Consider the following 19,543-nt stretch of genomic DNA (forward strand, 5'->3'; position numbering starts at 1 on the left):
GGAACTTTCGGGCACAAAATTTTCTGCCCCCCCAAACTGAAATGGTCCCGTACGCCTATGTGTGTTGCTTCCCTCTTCACTCTTTATGCTAAACCTCTCCTTCGTTTAATGAAATGTCAAAAAATTATACAAAATTATGTCATCATTATAGTAAGTTGTGTCCTGACAATGGACACATCGGGAGCGGTACCAGCATCCGTCCATATGTAAAGGCTTGGAATCAGGCCACTGTGGCACAGGGCGAACCGTCCTCTCCAGTGCAGACTACATGGCAGTCCCATCATCCTCTGGCCAAGACACCGTCATTTGTACAAATCCTTCACAAGTAACAGGACATTATAGTGTTGTACTCCTTCTAAAATGGTTGGTGCCCCTCCCACTCAGAATCCCCTGGTTACGGGCCGAACTTTATCGATAGATGACTTTTTTTTTTACATCTACATACAATATTTGTATCTGTTGAAAAGTGTACTGCACCGCTTTTTGCGAATCTCAAATTCTTAGTATTGTTCACATAAATTGATATTATGTTGTATAATGGTTACATTATGCAGCTTCGTCTATGTTTGACAACTTTTTCAACTGCTTGGTGATACTCATTCATGTCGTAGCCGTGCTAAGAATCATTTATCTATTCCATATTTTAGGCTTAATTCTTCGCAACTTCGCATCCATTTTATCGGAGCCAAAATTTGGAGCTCACTACCGATTGATATCATAGATTGCAAACATTTGAAAATATAATTTTATTATCAACTATCATTGATTTGTTATTCCGCCATGCTTCTTTCCTTTCCTTTCGTTTTTTTTTTTCATTTTGTTATTATATTTATGTCAATTTCTTTACAAATGCGCCATCTAGATTCTTGTTGCCATTCCCCCAATCTCTGTTTTATCGTACACGACAAATACACTGTTTATTTTTATCAAACGAGATTGAAATTAAGTTTGATGACCATTTCTGAACTTGAAGCAAACAGGTAGATGTCATAGTTGCACACTGACAAATAATGAGTTGTTTTTTTCTTCTTTATTTTTCAGTCTATTGATTTAACCTTGGATTGGATAGGGTAACTAGTTTGTTTAAAGGGGATATGAAGATTATAAATTACTTATACCTATGGTACATTTACATTATGGATGCATCCAATTGTGGATTATAAAATTAGGCGTAAATTTTTAAGAAATACAAATGCGCAACAATGACGTCACACCTGTTTGCTCCAAGTTCACTGTTGTTACGAAAGGTGGCAACTTCAACTGTCAATATCTTAAAAACGGTATGAAGGAATGGAATGCAAATTTCACGAGAATGCTTAGATTATGTTCCTCTTTAACATATCAAAAAGAACTTTTGACCTGGACTAATGTTTTAAGTTAACTTCCGAGGGGGAAGGAGTGTATGTGTGTGTGGGGGGGGGGGAGGTATGATATACCAAAATGTTTCTGTGGGCGTACGACCTCCCCTACTCCTTCCCCTCCCCATTACTCCTATATATACGCGTTTAATACGCCTGTGTGTGATAATAGTTTTAAAAAAGATATCAAAAGCAAGAACATTCCAAAAAAGATGCACGTGCTTGTTGGAAATTTCAGTTCTCTGTATTTTTTTTTTGCAATGAATTTTCGTCCAGTGGTTTAATAGTCTAATGCAGCAAAATCTTCAGAATATCTGACAAATACCCAATAAAATAAAATAACCGATGATTTTCTCATTCGAAATTTATTACTAAAGACAAATAAGAAATGCTTGCACATTTGGCGAAATTAAGTTAATGAAATAGATATTTACATAAAATTAACATGATCGTATATTCACGACTCCTGAATGAACATATTTCGATGAGTGAAGCGCTTATAGATCTGATGATTATTCCAAATTAACATTACACATGTCTGATGCATACTTTCCTAGTTGCTGAGGCGGGTTATAGTTCCCGGTTGCATCTTCATATACTGTCTAAACGTTAGATGACATTAGGGCCCAAAAAAACAAATAACAAATATGGATTCGTGACCGTCGAAATCGAACTGTCAAAGGTGTGTTAAATTCCTACGCCGCCCACGCTTTATTATATTACATGTATACAAGACTTAAATATTAAATGCTTGTGAAAATATCATGTCATCGAGGGACTTATGCTGTTTACCTTCTGTTACAAGCTTAATGGCTTGAACACAGGAAGGCGACGGAAGAGTACTGTCCTTGTTGCAATGACTATATTGCATTAAGAAAGTGAGGGCACTGACACAGACGCTACAGTTTTAAACTTCAAGTCCAGGTACCATCTGTAGCTCATTGATACCTGAAGTACCCATGAGTTGGTACAATTTTTTGTTGTCTATACTGTACTGCCATGTCCCGCTTCAGAGCACTCGCATTTCAGTATGAGCAGTATCAATATCATGTTTCTATCAGATGAAATGTTAGGAACTATTTGTACTGTCAATACCAGTGCTTTGAAGTATGATAATGGAGTACAGTTTAGAGAGGTATATTAGCATTAGGAAATTGTCCTAACTGGCTGCCTGAATTAGGGGTTACAGACATTGATGGTATATTCGTTGTATAGTATCCTAACATACTATGGTATAGTATAGTATTCACTCATACCAAGTATATCAGCTCCCTTACGTAATCGACCTCATGAATATGCACCACCAGTAATCTTACTCTAGGCAATATGTAGATACTAATATATAATCTGATAAGTGGAAAAGAGAAGAGAAGTTCACGACTATTTATATATTTGCTGAGGGGGGCAGTCAGAGCGCTGGGCTTTTAACCAGGCCAGAGGTCACTGGATCGAATCCCACTCTAGCCATAATTTTCTTTGCTCTTTACCATTGTTTATAATTTCCCTTGTCAGTTTATCGTTGTTCATTTACTTATATTAATAAACACTATAGTGTAAGTAATTGTCGTTGACTTAGTGCTTGTTTTTGTACTCGGACTCATAACAATGACAAGTTTTTACTTGTACTCCGGTATACGGTACTTATGCGATTTGTACTCGTACTAAATATCTGCAGTCAGGTATCCGAGAAGAAGATGCTGTGTTAATTTGCTACAGTAAACAAGGTGATTTGTAGCTTCAGTGTTGTGAGAAAATAGTGACATAGCTTGGCAGTGAAAGATAGCACGTAACGCACGAAGTACGGCAGTGATGCGTTGATGACGTAATACGGTATTGACAAGTTCGCGACCTCTAACGAAGCCATTGGTGGCCCAATTAATTCCCTTAATGACATCTTACTTTGGTCCTAATCTCATAGTTTCATATAGTTCATTATTGTTTGGTTATTGTTTCTACATTGTTTGGAAGACATATATATAGTATGCCTGTATTTAGTTAACTGGTCTTTCCATAGAATTTGTTGATGGTGTGTTTTGTTTGTTGTTCTTGTTGTTGTTTTACTTAAAGTATAGAAATCTCGCAAACAAAAGGCTTTTCTTTGGTGCAGAAATGATCATTCCACCAGGCTCTTCTGACGAAGTTAGTTTCGATACAATGCTCACGTCCTCCCCAGTTGTTCGGTTCCCGCTTCCTCCAACTGGTGAATCCCCACGGTTCCCTGCTGACCCACCGGAAGCTTGTTGTGACTGCATCTGTCGATAGGTTAAAGGTCAAAGTCATCGGATTAGCAGAGTCTCCTTCAAGGGGAAGACTAAACGACTTGAGGAAAGAGATCTACGCAGATAGGAAACTAGCAGGTAGTAATTGCGGAGACCAAACATAAACAACTGAAGAGCGAGTAACAAGTGTTTATAACCGGTTACAACGCCGCTTGAAAGTAGCAGAATGTTAAGTATAAAGAGTGTAGACACTCGTACTTCTTGTAGGCATAATGAGCAAGACTTTAAATAGTATATAAAGCAAAGCACTATGGTTACCGACACCAGTGAAAAGAATAGGTATATAGCCCAAACTCAGTTGTTTTTCACAGTCATGTGATATAGTACGGTACGGTATAGTTTATACTTTGCGAATCTAAACATTCTTTGTAAGTCCTGAAGCTCCCTAAAATGCAAGGAAGGGCAGCTCACGATGTACGTTAAAGCTTCCAATGTTCTTGTTTTGAACTAAGTTATTGGCGCAGCTAATTTTTAGTGCGAAAGATAGTTCCCGGGACTCCTCTCATTATCCATGGATCCGCCCTGTATCATTCGTGTCAACTGAAATATTGTCAAAGCATTCCTGGGTGTATTCTGAGAACTTTCATGTTGTACGTAGGCGAATATATACCTCTTATTTCACTAGTTACAGATACAGTACGAGACAACATAGAGCAAACAGTAACGTTTAAAATGTCAAATTAAATTGTTTTAGGCTGAGATTCCTTGTAATATAAACGGTAGTTTATCAAATTCACCATTTCAGAATTACACTGTCTATACTTCGGCTATTCATTTATAAAAGTGATTGAATCTAGTCAAGTTAGCACATACACAGTTAATGAAACTCTGGAAAACATATGACTTGTGAACGTAAGTGTTTTGCACATAGATAACTGTATAACTAACCAGATACATAACCATGGAAACCAATTTATATATATATATATATATATATATATATATATATATTATACATATTTGAATTACCAGATTTCGTACGGATTCCTCCAATCCATGACCTTTGACCGTCCGCCATGTTACCGACATAGATATTTTCTGACCTCGTCATTATACTTGTTAAATCGCCACCATCTGCCTGACATATTTCTCGAGCTGTTTCAAAATTAACAACTTCTGTCTTGAATGAATAGCACGAACCCTGGTAGTACTTGTATCCTGCTGGACAAATTACTTGAGCTCCAATCCCTGTTAGAACAAAAGAAAACAATACGAAAATGTACAAAAATGATAGAGAAATCCAAATTTTGTAAGTTGGAAAATACGTGTCGTCATAAATCGACGAGAATAATTAAAACAAGACAAAACTTGGTTATTAATTAAAAAAGGGCCTACATTAAATAAAATAAATATTCATTAGCACGGTGAAAGTATTTATCGTTTGTTTATATTTACATCCAATGACCGTTAATCAGGAAAAACTCCCTTTGAGTATACTTTGTACAAACTATACATAGGTATACTGGGAATGAAAGTATGAAAGGTGATATGATTTCGCTCGGCCGGTATTAACTGAACGATCGTTTCTTGCAAATACTACTTACGAAATATGCCACATTAAACTGTATGCTCGTGAAATGCATATGAGGAAAAGTATGTCTGTATCTTTGGAGAAACCGACCGTGAACACAAAACATGATTCATATAATATTCAAATAATATTTAACTTCAACAACAGGGGCGCAACCACTATTGGGGACTTTATTCACCCTCCTTCGCTCTAAAAGGAAATAAGAGATAGCTCAGCCTTCCCCTCCCCCTCCCCCTCCCCTCGGACTAGGCTATATAATTATGGGCATAAACTTGCTACTGAAAATTGAAACATTGAAACAAGCACATTCGGCGCCGTGGCCGAAGGTAGTAACTTTCGCGACAAAGGAAAAATCGAAAGCTTCGGCATATCTGGTCTTGGCGTTCATATCTGGTCTTGGCGTTCACATCTGGTCTTGGTTTTTTCTGCGGTACCTTGGACACAGCGGCGTACCGGTTCCGAGCCGGTAAACCGGTATGACTATAACCGCCCCTTGAGTGGAACGGTAAATACTAAATATGTCTATGAACTGCAACAAGCTGCTGAAAACTAGCACTTTGCTCTTTGTCAACAAAAAAAAAACAATCCATGTCATATTTCTATGATAACCGTCTATAGCAGTGATGAAACGTGGAAGGTGTTTGACCTCCGGAAGAAGACACTCTCTTACAATTCTTCAATTCATGCCAAACGGATTGATATAGTCTTCTCATATTCTGTTCTGTGTTTTGTCAGTGGCTGAGTGACCGAGTTGAACTATGTTATCCACTTACAGTAAGGTTATATTAAAAGGAAAGAGGTACACATCCTTTGTAGTTTGGTTATGTGCGATATGTTTGTGACGTATGCAACAGAATGATTCATGTAAATGAATACTATCGTTGATGGATATATTGTATAAACTCGTCCTCTATATCAATCGGCAACAAACCTCAACCGACACCAGGCGATGAACCATCAATTCAGAAAGAAAAAACAGTCTATCCCAGACGTCCCCAATGACATATTAACTTGAATACTTCAATATTTCCTTGGTTACACCCACATACACATGAAACTAATGTTGAAATTATATCCAAATATTCTATTTTTTAACCAAACGTGATAGCTTAAACTAACAATCATTTGCCGAATGTGAAAGAGACATGCTTGCTCTGTTTTACACTTCGCATGGGCGTCAATGTGGTTTTTAAAGTCCCTTGCTGAAATGTTTACTGTGCCGGGATGGAAAGTTATTACTCCATTTTTTTGGGTCGTAAATCAGTTATGTTTTTACAAAGTTACAGAAGATGTTTTGTATGTCGAGGTAATGAGTTTAACATAGTATGACTCAACAGACTAATGTAGGCGTGTTCGTGGTATAGCCTACTTTGTCAGTTCCCGGTGGAATTAATGTTACGTTCTGACGAATACTTAACGAGAGCTACATGTGGAACGCATATCTCTAATTTAGTAGGGTTATTGGCTATGCAAAGAAAACAATGGATACGAGTGCTTTTAATCCCCGGTATACGTCATATTACCTTTTATGTACAGTGACTGCATATTTGACTTCCGCGTGGGTTTCCACACATATAACACTGGACTATCCACGGGCGGCAAACAGTGGCGTCACCAGACTTTTCAGTCTGGGGGGGCATAGGGGGGGCACCAGCATTTGATGGGGGCACTTAGGTGGATACGGATCGCCGTCCTGGGGGAGGGGTCTAAGGGGAGGGGGTGCCCCCCTCCCCTTTGGAAAATTTTCGCATACGGAGGATGGGCTGGATGCAAAATGGTGCCACATTTGATGCTAAATTCGATCTGAAGATATCTCCAGAAATTGCTATTTTTGAGGTAATGATTTTAACAACGCACAGAATTTTGCAGAGGATATGAACCACATATGCTGTCGATATTATGCCTAACCCTATCAATAGAACCTACATTTGTTGAATTAATGTGTGCATGACCCCCGACTCCTTTCTTGTCCTTCTCGTTTTCTCCCATTATCTATTAAGATGTAACAGGTTCCAGCATCGTTATTGGCTCCTATCAGGGATCTCACCATGCAATCCAAAGTTTGATCACACATCGAGTATGGCTCAGTATGCAGGTGTGAACATTCGCCATTTGTTCCTACAAGCATCTGACCTCAAATGACCTCTGCACCCCTACACAACAGGGTTAATATATGGGTCCACAAATATAGGCAAGTATGGTGCCTGCGGACCCTCACATTCTCACATTTCGTCAGCTCCTAACCTGTCAACCTCAGACCAAGGCAACATACTGCAGTACCCTCCCTTCTCATAGCAGGTCCGGATTTTCGGCATTTCACAGGCATCCAATTCACGAGAGGTAAAAGACACACACAGACAGCAGACAAACACTCTCACCCATATGACAAATGCACACAAGCAGCATGACAATGAGTCAAGTGCATTAAAAAAGGAATAGAATGAACTTGGAAGAGTAATAACTGAGAGAAGAATAAAGGTATAATATTTCTGCTTGTCTATGTACAATATGAACGTCAAAGAGTGATACGTGTGAGAAGAATGAAAGTATCATTTTTCTGCTAGTCTTCACATGTTACAATATGAGCAAAATAGGAGCCTTCTCAACTACCCTACTTAAAAACTGGAATACTCTACCCCCCTCTACTCCCGGACGTGTATAGCCGCTGGTATGGCGTGAGCACTGACACATTCAATGTAAATATCGACACCTGTTGTGATGGCGCGGGTTACGACTTCGATACCCGACAGTCAAGGATGAACTTTTTCATTTTTTCGCAGCTCATTTGAAGAAAATACGAATTACTGTGCTTCTTTGTCCTTATGAAAAACCAACTCAGATGATGGGAGTTGAATATAACAAAATATATATATATTTTTTTACCAACCCAAATCTCAGATGGGGGGGCACTAGGTTTTCCAGGGGGGCACGTGCCCCCTACCCCCCCCCCCTTGGCGATGCCACTGACCATAATAAGAGAGCTTTGTTAGCAGAATATTTTTAGCGGCTACATAATCAATTCCCCAGTATTATCTGTAAGACTATAAGGCTAACGTCACTTAAATAGTATTCAGATCAGTCTCTCCTAGCTTGAATACGTTGCTCGACAGATGAAGTGCATGCAGATACTCGGGAAAACACTGAAAAAATAATTGTGACAAGGTTGTACCATATATTCAGAACTTGTGTCTTGCCAGGATGTGCCGATATCAATCTTAATGTGGGTCTTCTGATCATAGACATAATTAAGCGATCGTTTTTGGTTTCGATGATAATCGTAACCTATGCATTCATGCAGGCGGAGAATGTGTGTATGTGTGTGCGTCGCCTCACTTGTGGACACAATATCTCAAGAAGGGAAGCTTGGACCAATCTAACATTTGGTGTATATGAGTACCACATTGAGTAGAAGTTTTTGTCCTTATGAAAAACCAATTCAGATGATGGGAGTTGAATATAACAAAATATATGTATATATTTTTTGACCAACCCAAATCTCAGATGGGGGGGCACTCGGGGGGGCACTAGGTTTTCCAGGGGGGCACGTCCCCCCTGCCCCCCCCCCCTTGGCGACGCCACTGGCGGCAAAACCAGAGGGGAGAGGGAGGGACCCTGGCACCTCCCCCGTTTTATTAAGTATAATGTCACTTTCGGGGTGATTAAAAGTATACCATTCATGTTCCAACTTTGTCATTATGATTGTTTTTTAGATAATTGAAGTTATTATAAACAACTTCTGTGAACAATAAAGAAAACAGTCTGTAATTGAAAGGTGTAGTTGAAAATAAGGAAGAAGGAAAACAATAATTAAGCAGTAGCCATGTGTTGGAAAAGATACAAATACTTGAATTTGTGGAACGGAACGCAGGATCTATTATGTCGAAATGCTTGAGGTGAAGGTTTTTGGTTTGCACCAAATCAAAATCACATCTCCCAATGCCCCTCGAAGTACGTGTGTCCTACTTCTATTGAACCCTCTTTTCGCCGCCCCTGAAAGCTACAGGAAGCAAAGTAGATTTCCGGAGCAAGTCCTGTACATGAGGGTGTTAATGTTGATGGTGGTGTGTGTAATAATTATTATTTATATTAATGTAGAGAAAATAATTGTTCGTACGCTGGCTATTTCGAGCGGTGTAACGCCAGGGGGGAAGGGGGGCGGGGGTTAAAACGGGCAAAGTCCCAAGCCCCGGAGCCTTAGGGGCCCTGAGCCTAAAAAGAACACACATTTCGTTCAGGGTAACAGGTTAAAATTTCATCAAGGTGTGGGTACCAAATCTCATTGCATTAGTGTGGTCTCACAGTTGCCCGCTTTGCTCATTTACGGGCCTAATCTAATCCTTGACCCCCCCCCCCTCCGCCCCGGGCTACCATATTAATCGTTACACCTCTGGCGTGATCCAATATTCTTCTATAAAACAACATCACTGCATTTCAGTGTTGAAAAATAGGATATCGACAGTTTTGCGTTACCGTCTGGTGATAGTTTTCTGTGAATGGTTTCTCTGCCCTTCCTGCATGTCAAGAATTAGAATTCAATATTTCAAATTGGTCTACATGCGACCAATTTACTTAGGTCTGCATATAAGCTATATAATGAGGTTTTCCTAGACAGCCGAACTGTGTGTCTAATCACAAGTTTATATCTTTATTTCATTTCCAAATTCATTCATTCAATATGTTTGCCTCATTCAAGTTTCATTATAAGCTTGATCTCTCCCCGAACGATTATCACCTATTATCGCACTTCACTTGATTTGCAGACTATAGTTAACATTATAATGAAATGTTATCAAGAATATGGCGGCTTCCTATTTTCAACTTTACAAGAGTATAATGTTGTTATTGTCTGCTTTACGTAGGTCACAAACGGATGTTATTATTCCCGTGTAGCCTGCTACATAAAAGAGATCTTGTCTTCGCGGATTACAACGTACATAATGCCAATTCAAGCAACTACAAAAAGTAAGGTTGTCTTTTATGTCAATATTAATCTGTTAGTTGAAAATAATAACACACAAATGATAATACACAAGATATTGCGTTAAGGGAGGTGGAGGGGGGGGGCAGGGACTTTGGTCCCGGAATCCGGGGTCGGTAGTGTCCCTAGAACAATATGGATTAAAGAAGGATGCGGATTTATTTTAATAATAGCCTTAAGGGGAAGTGGAGACTTCAAAAACGTGGCCAGGTGACAAAGTTGTCCCCGATGTCAGTAACTGGTCCCTACGCCTCTTTGTGGGCTTTAATCAGTGACAGAGCCAATCATTTTCAGTGATAATAAATGTGAATATTAATGTTCTACATATGAGAACTGAGTCAGCGACATCCTAAGCTCCCAGGCGTGGATAGGTACAAGAAAAAACAACAACAAAGGCCCATCTAGGTGAAAACGTCAGGGTTAACCATGGCTATATAGTGTAGCCCACCAAGAAAATGGCAAAAGTTAGATATTTTGATAACGGAATATTTATCACCTTTGATAAAAGGCTTCTTCCTGTTCCGATAAAATCAGTCAAACGAATTTATATTGAATTATTATTAGAACGGCGATGTCATGACGTCAAAATATAAGTCTGGTATGTAGTGACCTGAGTTGCTATTTCATGATTAATACGATAACAGTAAAGACTATAGATGTTTTGTCTGTATCTTTAAGATCTATTTCGCTGGTCATAAAATGGTCATGCACTTTCCTTACCAAACTATTACGGTTTGCTGGAAGATATATGGCCCCGGTGGTTAAAACTGCCATAATGTATAGCAGTGCTAAGCTGGAAAAATTACAAAATAACACCCGATTTTCTATTGAAAATGTAAGCTACCAACAAGTAGGATAGTGCATGGCACCTGACATCTGCAGGGGGGGGGGGGGCGGGGTAGTGGGTGTGAGTGTGAGTGTGACCTCAATACTTTTCACAACAGTGATTTTCACTAGACAATTCCAACACAAGTAAGTGTACATTGGACTGATACCTCAAACCGACTATACTCAGCTTTTGAACATTAAGACAAGTCAAATACATTCACGAAATCTTCAGACACCAATATTTCTTTGGCCGCTAAATGCGATACGTCTGTTCATCTTGTTTATATGTAATATGCCTACGTGACATTGCAATATGGGTTTGTGCTATATGAGTATGTGCGCTTCGTTCATGGCTTCAGACGATTCCTATAGCTGCTTGTTTTTGAATGGCGTCATTCTGTTCTCCATGCACGTTTGAATAATATTTTGTTCTGTATATATATAGAATGACATTTACTCAATGACTGCAGACGAGGGAAGTGTTACTTGGGCCAAGTACATATCAGTTCATTTCTAGAAACTACTCAAATACATGATGAGGGGTCAACCTCAAAATGAGATGACACGTCGGCGGCGCGACGACTTTCCTAGTTTCACTTACTGAACTTAATCGACGGTTTATACGTAAAAGTTCAACGGCAGGGTACGATCTGTCGATAATAATGTAGTGGCAGAAAGGGTATACAACTAGAAAACCAATATAGAAGCATCGCTTCATATAGTTACAAACATCTGTAAAGACTGACTTTGTTTAGTCTACGCCACCATCAGGGGCGGAATGGGGGCATAAACTGCTACCGTCTCAGTGTTACAACCGGTGGCATTTGGGGCATTGAAACAAGCAAGTGGCGCGTTTGCCACCTGGGACGAAACTTTCGAGACCGAGTGATATTAGTAGCTACAGAGATTTATATTGGCCTATAGTCATAGTTCATTGACTGACTAAACCAGTATGCCGCTAGTAGACCAATCTGCCCGGCCGGTCACCATGAAGATTTTGAGCACAAAAAGTTGTCACAAAATTCTGAATATTATAAATAAAATAAAAAAATAATAAATTTGTTTGAGGGTTTTGAGCCTTTTAGTAGTCAGTTTGGTATATATATAGGCTATGTCTCGTTGTTTAGTGACACATTATAATCCATTCGTATAATAGATGGATGCGTGCATGTCATACTCTTAAATAGTATCAAATTAGCGAATTCCAGACAGTTTTTCTAACATATAACTAATGTGGTGCTTAGTTCAGATCATTGTTAGTATATATACACCGGTGTATAGAATCTCAAAGCGCCAGAGAGGTAAAGCTAGGCCTACATAAGAATACATTAATGAGTGGGTATGACATTAGATTTTCCACGTAAAATAATTATATTTAAATGATTTCAATATTGCTCATCAAATTACTGCTTATGCTGTGGCGAAAAATGTAGGACGTCTTCATAACAGTTATTTTCATTTAATCTAAGCATACTAAACCATAGCCATTGACCATAATAAGTCAACATCACTTATTGCCAAACTGTTAACGATAATATGCCATATACGAACGGCACCAATATTAGACACAAGTAGAAACCAAACACCGATAGGCGTTGCCAGGTTGAAAATTCTCTCGCAGTATATGTAAACTAGCCCCCCCCCCACCCAGAAAAAAAATAATGAATTTAAAATATCTCCCATTTGCAACGAACTATAGTATGGCCATATCTGACGATACATTGTATTTACATTTGCTTCAAGAGCGAGGGACTTTTTTCTCCAGAACTCAATGATTTTGCAATATAAGTCCATCGGCCACTATTCCGTTATTAGAGACCAAAACACTTGAGGTGTAAGATATCATCATATCTAGATATTCCGGGGTGAAGGGGGGGGGGGGGACACTAGCTATTTTAGTTTCATTTCTTTTTTGTATACGGTCACATATATTATACTGGGTAAGATTATATACAAGCAGAGATCATGTCCAGTAAACCGACCTAACCAGAGACATTATATGTTTACAATATGGCTTTAAGTTTGGGGGTTTTCTTTATTCATTTTCTATAACATTACACTTTTTAGCGACGTCTATTTGACGGTATTGCCTTAGGGATGTCAACTGTCAGCATGGTGTCCCAGGGCTCCACATGTTGGTGGTGTTCAAGTTCATATGCCGGTCCCGTACGAAAAGTGTCGGTATATATTGTAAGGTTGGACATTTTGTAATAAAACACGCATTTTTTTTTACTTGATAGCAATTAACCATTTTCTTACAAGTTAAATTATTAGCTGCAATCTGCTAATTAAATTTAAGCCTATTTATAACAATATATGGTCCTACTTCTGTTTGCAGTGTTAAAAAGTGATAATTTTTTTAAATATTTAATTTAAGGGTCACTATATGCGAAATATTTTCGGCCTATAGGCATATTCTCTGTTTCAAAAAAGCGATAATTTAAGCGGGGGGGGGGGGGGGGTAGAGAATATGCTCGAACGCGCAATAAACTTTTTGTGGGAATACTGCGATATAGTTAGCTGTAATATTTCTCCTTGCTGTATACGAAAATCTAAACCAGGCAAACATTGCTGCATGTATAACGTATTACACACTTAAAACCTATAACTGAGAAAAGTGTCACTTCTGCGAGACCCATCACACATATTCTTCAGGTATTTTATTTGTGTCAAATAATTAAGTGCAATAAGTATCAAATTTAAAGGCATAAATATTTACCTCCGCCTTCCACAAGAATACAAGTACCGGCGAGGAATACAGCCGTTCGTAAAAGTGCTGCTGTAGTGTCCATCTTCTAACTCGATTATAATTTTTTTGTCAAACTTCGGTTCTCTACTCGATGGAGTCTTATCAAACAATGTAGGGCAAATCCAACCAGCTACCTTTATTTATAGCCTGCAGCCGAGAGGGCTCAGAGTGACGGTGTCGCTGTAGATCTTAGAATATTTGCATTGCGAACAAATGAATTAATAAACACAGTCTCTACAAAGTATCCCTTGTCGGTCCTTAAGACGAAAGTTTCTCTCACAAAAATGGGAACTATTGTAGTCGGGGAAACTATTCCCAATGCAATATAGCTGGATCTTAATAGGAGAGTTGTAACTACCTCCGGCTAAAACAAGCTATTTTCGCGACCGAGGGCGAGCCTTCATTATATATCTTACAAGCGCCTTTGACCTTATTGCAAATGATTTTCACCTGGTGGTATTTATAACTTTGAAGTTGGTTTAAAGCATGAGGGTGGTTGAAGTTTCTCAGCGTTACAGGCTATACATCTCACGCCATGCAAAGTAAAAGTTTGGCTCGCTTGACCTGAGTTTCGTTTATCAGAATGGGATGATTCGGTAGTGCCGTTTGGCCGTGACGATTTGGATCCCGCATGGCGGGTCACGTAAACAGCACTACTAAATTTGCCTTAATGTTGAAGGCGATTTTCGCCGTTTATCTGGGGCTGCCTTTTTTGGACGGTGGTGTGCTGGGGGGGGGGGGGGTGTTTCGTTTCACTGTGGTTTTTTGAATGTTTGAGTGGGTGGTTGGGGGTTTGTCTCTGCAGGTCGGTGGGCATATTTATTTTTTAGTGCCGTTTGGCCGTGACGTTTTGGATCCCGCATGGCGGGTCACGTAAAAAGCACTGTGGCTTTAGTTTGATCTCAGTTTATAACGCACGTCACAAGATATATATGTTTTTACAACTTATACGTGACTTTAAAACACAGATATCGGGAACCAATACCCCATGACTAGGACCCTAGGTCCGGCATAATATACACATGAGAATCTGGGCAAGGTAATTTACCAATACCTTAATTTCGTACAAAATTGCGTTCGTATATGGTATATACAGGAGTGAAACTGCTGCTGAGTGGAATATGATGGCTTACTATACTGAAATGCAAAAAGGAGCTGCTTTAAGACTTGAATCCGTTAGATACAACGTTTAGTATAAATATGGGTGCTTTCTTTGTATTTTGTGCGGATTATCTTTAAAGAATGACTTAGGGACACAACATTTTGTTGCATATATGTTGCAGACCGTTAAAAACCAATCTATCGGAAGTAAAGTACAACAACACTTTTCATGTTTGAATGTAATCCAAGGAAGCTAGCTCTGTTGTTTAGTATATGAAGTTAAAAGATGCATGTTCTGGTTGATTAATTATAATTAATAAAACAAAGGATTCACGTTACACATGTGGGACCATAATCAGCCGATAACTCAAAATATAGTAAAGTTTCAAGAACCGCTGGTGAAATACTATACAGGCGTCGATGAATATTTTCTTGTCTTTTCCTCCTTGATTTTCTCTAATTCGAAATATAAGTGGTCATCATTAAAAATGTGTTTCTATATCAGTTTTCATGTTGTTACTAGTAACCATGCACATTCATCTACAGATTCGTGTCAACGGCACAAAACGGCTGACTAAAATCTAGCGTCATCATGACGTAGTTCTTCCAAGTGACTGGCGGCAGGTATTTTCACTTCCGAACCTTGTCTCCTTTGGACACTAAGCAAATAACTGCAATATATGCATGTATCTTTTTATTGGTCAAGGTTAAATTAAGGTTTTTATTGGAACACAGCAGGAAACGATTAACCTAAAAAGGTTCCACTTAGCCTTGTAATAAGTTTAACAAAATTGTGATTCATCTTAAAGTATTTTAAAAACAATTTGTCCTTGCCGTGGATTATGGTTACCAAACCTGTAAACTCATTAACAGAAAAAACTTCAGAGAACTGTCAATCGCTTACTTCGTGTATTAAGAAACTATGGGAGGGGGTGAGGGGAGGGGGAGGGGAGAGGGAATACAACCCCGGGGGCCCAGAGTCACTTAGAGGCCCAAGAACATGCATGGAGTAAAAACTAACTTCTGGCTAAATTCTGTCATTCTCACGCTTCTTAACTGTACTAAAGAAAAAGAAGATTTAAAACATGGGGCTCGGTGACATAATTATCCAAAGGGACCGACTGGGTAGTTGACACGCCCCGATATACCTCGAAGCTTATACTTACAGGCCTACATTCCTGTTAAATGTTATATACCCTAAAGCTACATAGTCGTGCCAAATAATAACACACGTGGGAACGAAGATATTTTGCTGGCGCTCTATGGATGTGGGCGTAAAAAATATACCAATTTAAAGTTGGTCAAAGTTATATGTGCGTGTAACAGTATACCTTCCTCTTCGCCAGCAAAGAGGAAATAAATACATTTCAAACGAAATCCCATGAACTTGCACTAATTCGTTTAAGAAATAGGCAATTCAAAGGTATGTTGTAGGCCATTAAAAGCTACATGCTATTTATCAGTCCAGTTCAATAGAACTTTTAATCTCTGAGAGAAGGCCCTTTCAACATATGAGGTTCATCACTGGACCTTTGTAGTCTGATTCACAGACCATTAGGTCATTCCTAATCAGATGCAACACGTGAAACGTTTATGGCCTCAAATGACGGGTTTCTAATGTATTATACATTTATAAAGGACACATGTGCATGGTGTTGACTGTTAATTGTTATCCACGGGTGCACTGTTGTTTATGTGAAGTTAAAAGAACATGTTTTTGTTGAGTTATTAGAATTTATAAAACAGTGGGTTAACATTAATGTCAGGCCTGCACTTAGGAGCCGACGTTATCATTAATTTAGCCTTTAAAGGAGCATTCGAGAAATTAATTAGGCTATTTTAAAAGTGAATATCTGGAAACCAGAATAGCTATACAGAAACATGATACTATATAGCAGTCAAATGTTTCTTCCTTTCAGTTTTTTTTTTTTTTGGGGGGGGGGGGGGCTATGAATTATCTATAAGGACATCCTTAAACTGCGGAAACAGTCAAAACCAACCACGTGTGAAACGACAACTATAGATATGAAATGAAATGATCGGAGGAACATGACGCATAAATCAACATATCTGTTTGTTTAAACAATACTTATATCTCATTCAAGGACATAGCATTTACCAATCCTTACCGCTGACGATATTAATAAGAGTACTTTTAACTTTAAAATTTTCACGATTTATATAAGCCAATCGTGTATTTTCCCACAAGAAATTGTTTCTAATAATAAAAGTTTTCAACGTCACATGAAATGTAATACTCCATTGGTTCATTTGCAACTCTTTGAGGCTAATTTGTCTTATTTTCTCTTGTGCAATTTTGGTGCCACTTAGGCTCCAATCACACCATTCTACGACAGGATACAGCATTAAAGTTGATAAACCGTGTAATAATATGAGCCCACCGTTTACACTACATGCCACACGACACGATTACACGATACGAGAAGAGAGGAGGTTAGAAATTATTTCAAGTTTAGCTGCACGGTATGATCAATCTGTCGGACTGCGATCGTTGTTGATTGCCCCAATCAGACCATATATTGAGATATAGCATAGCCTACATGTATTTTGCTGGGAGTTAGTGATATCCACAATCTTTTTCTCTTTTCTTTAATATAGGAATGTACCGTATATAGGCCTGTACACATGCATGGCAATCTCCCATTTCTACCTTTTGGTCCTTGAAATAGAGCAACACAACAAATATATATATATATATATATATATATATATATTTAATTTAACGGTCCTAAATAGGATGCCACTACGTTGCGGCAAATTCATCTTAAAATGTAGTTTTAATACCATACCTATAACATCATATTGACTAATAAAACAACGTTAATGTTTACATATGGATGTACTTTGACTTAGTTACGTCTTCATTAGGCTATAATTCGTTGACCCTTTCATAGCTTTCAATAGAAGGCTTCGTTCTTGTTAACGATCCAGAACAGTCTACAAATCCTAATATAGATATGTATCCTGTTTGTTTTAGGTTATCAGGTAAAATGGTCAAACAGTCTGTCAACTGTATTATGTTCGGGATTATTCGAGGTCAGTTAGTGGTGCCATGTATAGCTAGACCAATTTTCGAACCCCAATGAGACGTGGAGAGTCAAATGTGTGTGTACACTGAAGCAACTATCGACCAATAGAGCAACCTACACACATACAGCGGGACCGTTACGAAGTGTTAATAGTTTGCCGACAGGATATGAACTACCCAATCAACAAGTTATTTAATAAGTACTTCATAGGTAACAATTTCGGTATTGGTGGGAATGTCCCACGCGGAAAATGGGCAATTATAACCTGGTTCTGGTCTTAACTTCTATAAGCTACATGAGAGATTGGTAGGCTATACATAACAGCATAAAATTAAAATACGAACTTTATGCATGTTTCCCATTTCGTCTCAAACCGTGCATTAATTTTCCATAAATTTCCAACCGTAAAATCTCTTCACATCACTTTCTGAAAATTTAAATGCTTTTGGTTTGTAGCAAATGTCATTTAAATATCCTCTTCACGTCACCACCTAATAAGATTCACAGAGAGTCCGAATGTTCTTCTAATACGCTTTGTGTTAGAAAAAAAAACTTTAGGTAGTTACTTTATATCAGGGATGTAAGGTGATTTACATTTTAGCTTTTTGGTTAGATTTCCAGAAAATTTGATCACACGTGTACCGACTGACTGAGCGTCAATTCAATTTATTTGTGTCCAGTATAAATAGCATGTAGTAGAAGTACATCTTTATAAATAGAGTTGTAAAAGCCTGACAAATTAAAAGCAAATCCAGATTAGCTGTTTCAGAATTCTTTTTACAAAAATTGCAAATGATGCAATTATCTCAACAGTACACCAAATTCGATAAATAAACTACGTTACTTACAAACAGCTTGGAAATCGCATTACCATATTACGGTACCAGGCGGACCACGATGAAGAAGATTCTATATTTGGCCAATTCTTCACTTGACCTATGGGTGGTTTTACGGTTATTGCCGTCAGCCTTGAGTTACGTGAAAGATTTGTTACTAAACTTAACTTTAAATAGCTTTACCAGTCGCCATTCTTCGTAATTGTTATTTCTTCAGTACAAATTCGCATCATACATGTGGTTTGAAGATTAAGTGTCTTTGGACAGGTCATGACCTCTAAGAACCATTCTTTAGTCATTAATATCCCACCTGTGTGTTTTCATATTTTTAGATCAATTCAATTAATCACAATTTGTAGAGTATACCTTTCTAGGTTAGCATTTGCCAAGACAAACTTGTCACATCATGATTATTTAGTACTCGTCCAGTGTGATGTTCTTGTAAATATGCTATCACGTGGAAATCCTCTCTATTAGATATTTATATTTCATATCTATTTATTGACACTTGAAGTTGTCTGGGTGGGGCTGTTATGATTAAGAGATGTCTGAAGGCTTTCGAATGATAGGAATGGAATAATAGTTACATGCCTATCGCTCTTTTACTCATGGATCTATCACCAAGGCGACGGAAGCAAATTAACATTTTGACAAGGGCCTTTATACGCAGGTGATGTTAGAACTGCCAAGAACTTTGCCGTCAAAGCGAGCGGTGGTGGGTGTGTGTGGGGGGAGGGGGAGTATCCGACTCGACAATGAGGGAGTCTGAGATGAACAAACACTAAAATGCCATACCATCAGGGATAGGAAGTCTTAACGTGGAACATTCGCGT

At 38.5% G+C, this 19,543-nt stretch overlaps 1 protein-coding gene across 1 annotated transcript; it reads right to left on the minus strand.

The window, feature by feature from the left end:
- Nucleotides 1–1,580: 1,580 nt before the first annotated feature.
- Nucleotides 1,581–14,095, minus strand: LOC139966778 (galactose-specific lectin nattectin-like). Its single transcript, XM_071970131.1, has 3 exons — nt 13,694–14,095; nt 4,607–4,825; nt 1,581–3,610 (listed from the first exon to the last, which is right to left on the minus strand). The coding sequence occupies exons 1-3, from the start codon at nt 13,764–13,766 to the stop codon at nt 3,420–3,422; spliced, it is 483 nt and encodes a 160-aa protein (XP_071826232.1). The 5' UTR covers nt 13,767–14,095; the 3' UTR covers nt 1,581–3,419.
- Nucleotides 14,096–19,543: the final 5,448 nt, after the last annotated feature.

Source organism: Apostichopus japonicus, chromosome 4 (assembly GCF_037975245.1).
Source record: "Apostichopus japonicus isolate 1M-3 chromosome 4, ASM3797524v1, whole genome shotgun sequence".
Lineage (NCBI taxonomy): Eukaryota > Metazoa > Echinodermata > Holothuroidea > Aspidochirotida > Stichopodidae > Apostichopus > Apostichopus japonicus.

What these genes read in the sequence shown, in the direction of transcription:
- LOC139966778 (XM_071970131.1), bottom strand. Translation starts at nt 13,766, where the DNA reads ATGGACACTACAGCAGCACTTTTACGAACGGCTGTATTCCTCGCCGGT. An exon ending in TATTCTTGTGGAAGGCGGAG is followed by an intron (nt 4,826 to 13,693) that starts GTAAATATTTAT and finishes TTGTTCTAACAG; the next exon opens with GGATTGGAGCTCAAGTAATT. An exon ending in AGGAATCCGTACGAAATCTG is followed by an intron (nt 3,611 to 4,606) that starts GTAATTCAAATA and finishes ACCTATCGACAG; the next exon opens with ATGCAGTCACAACAAGCTTC.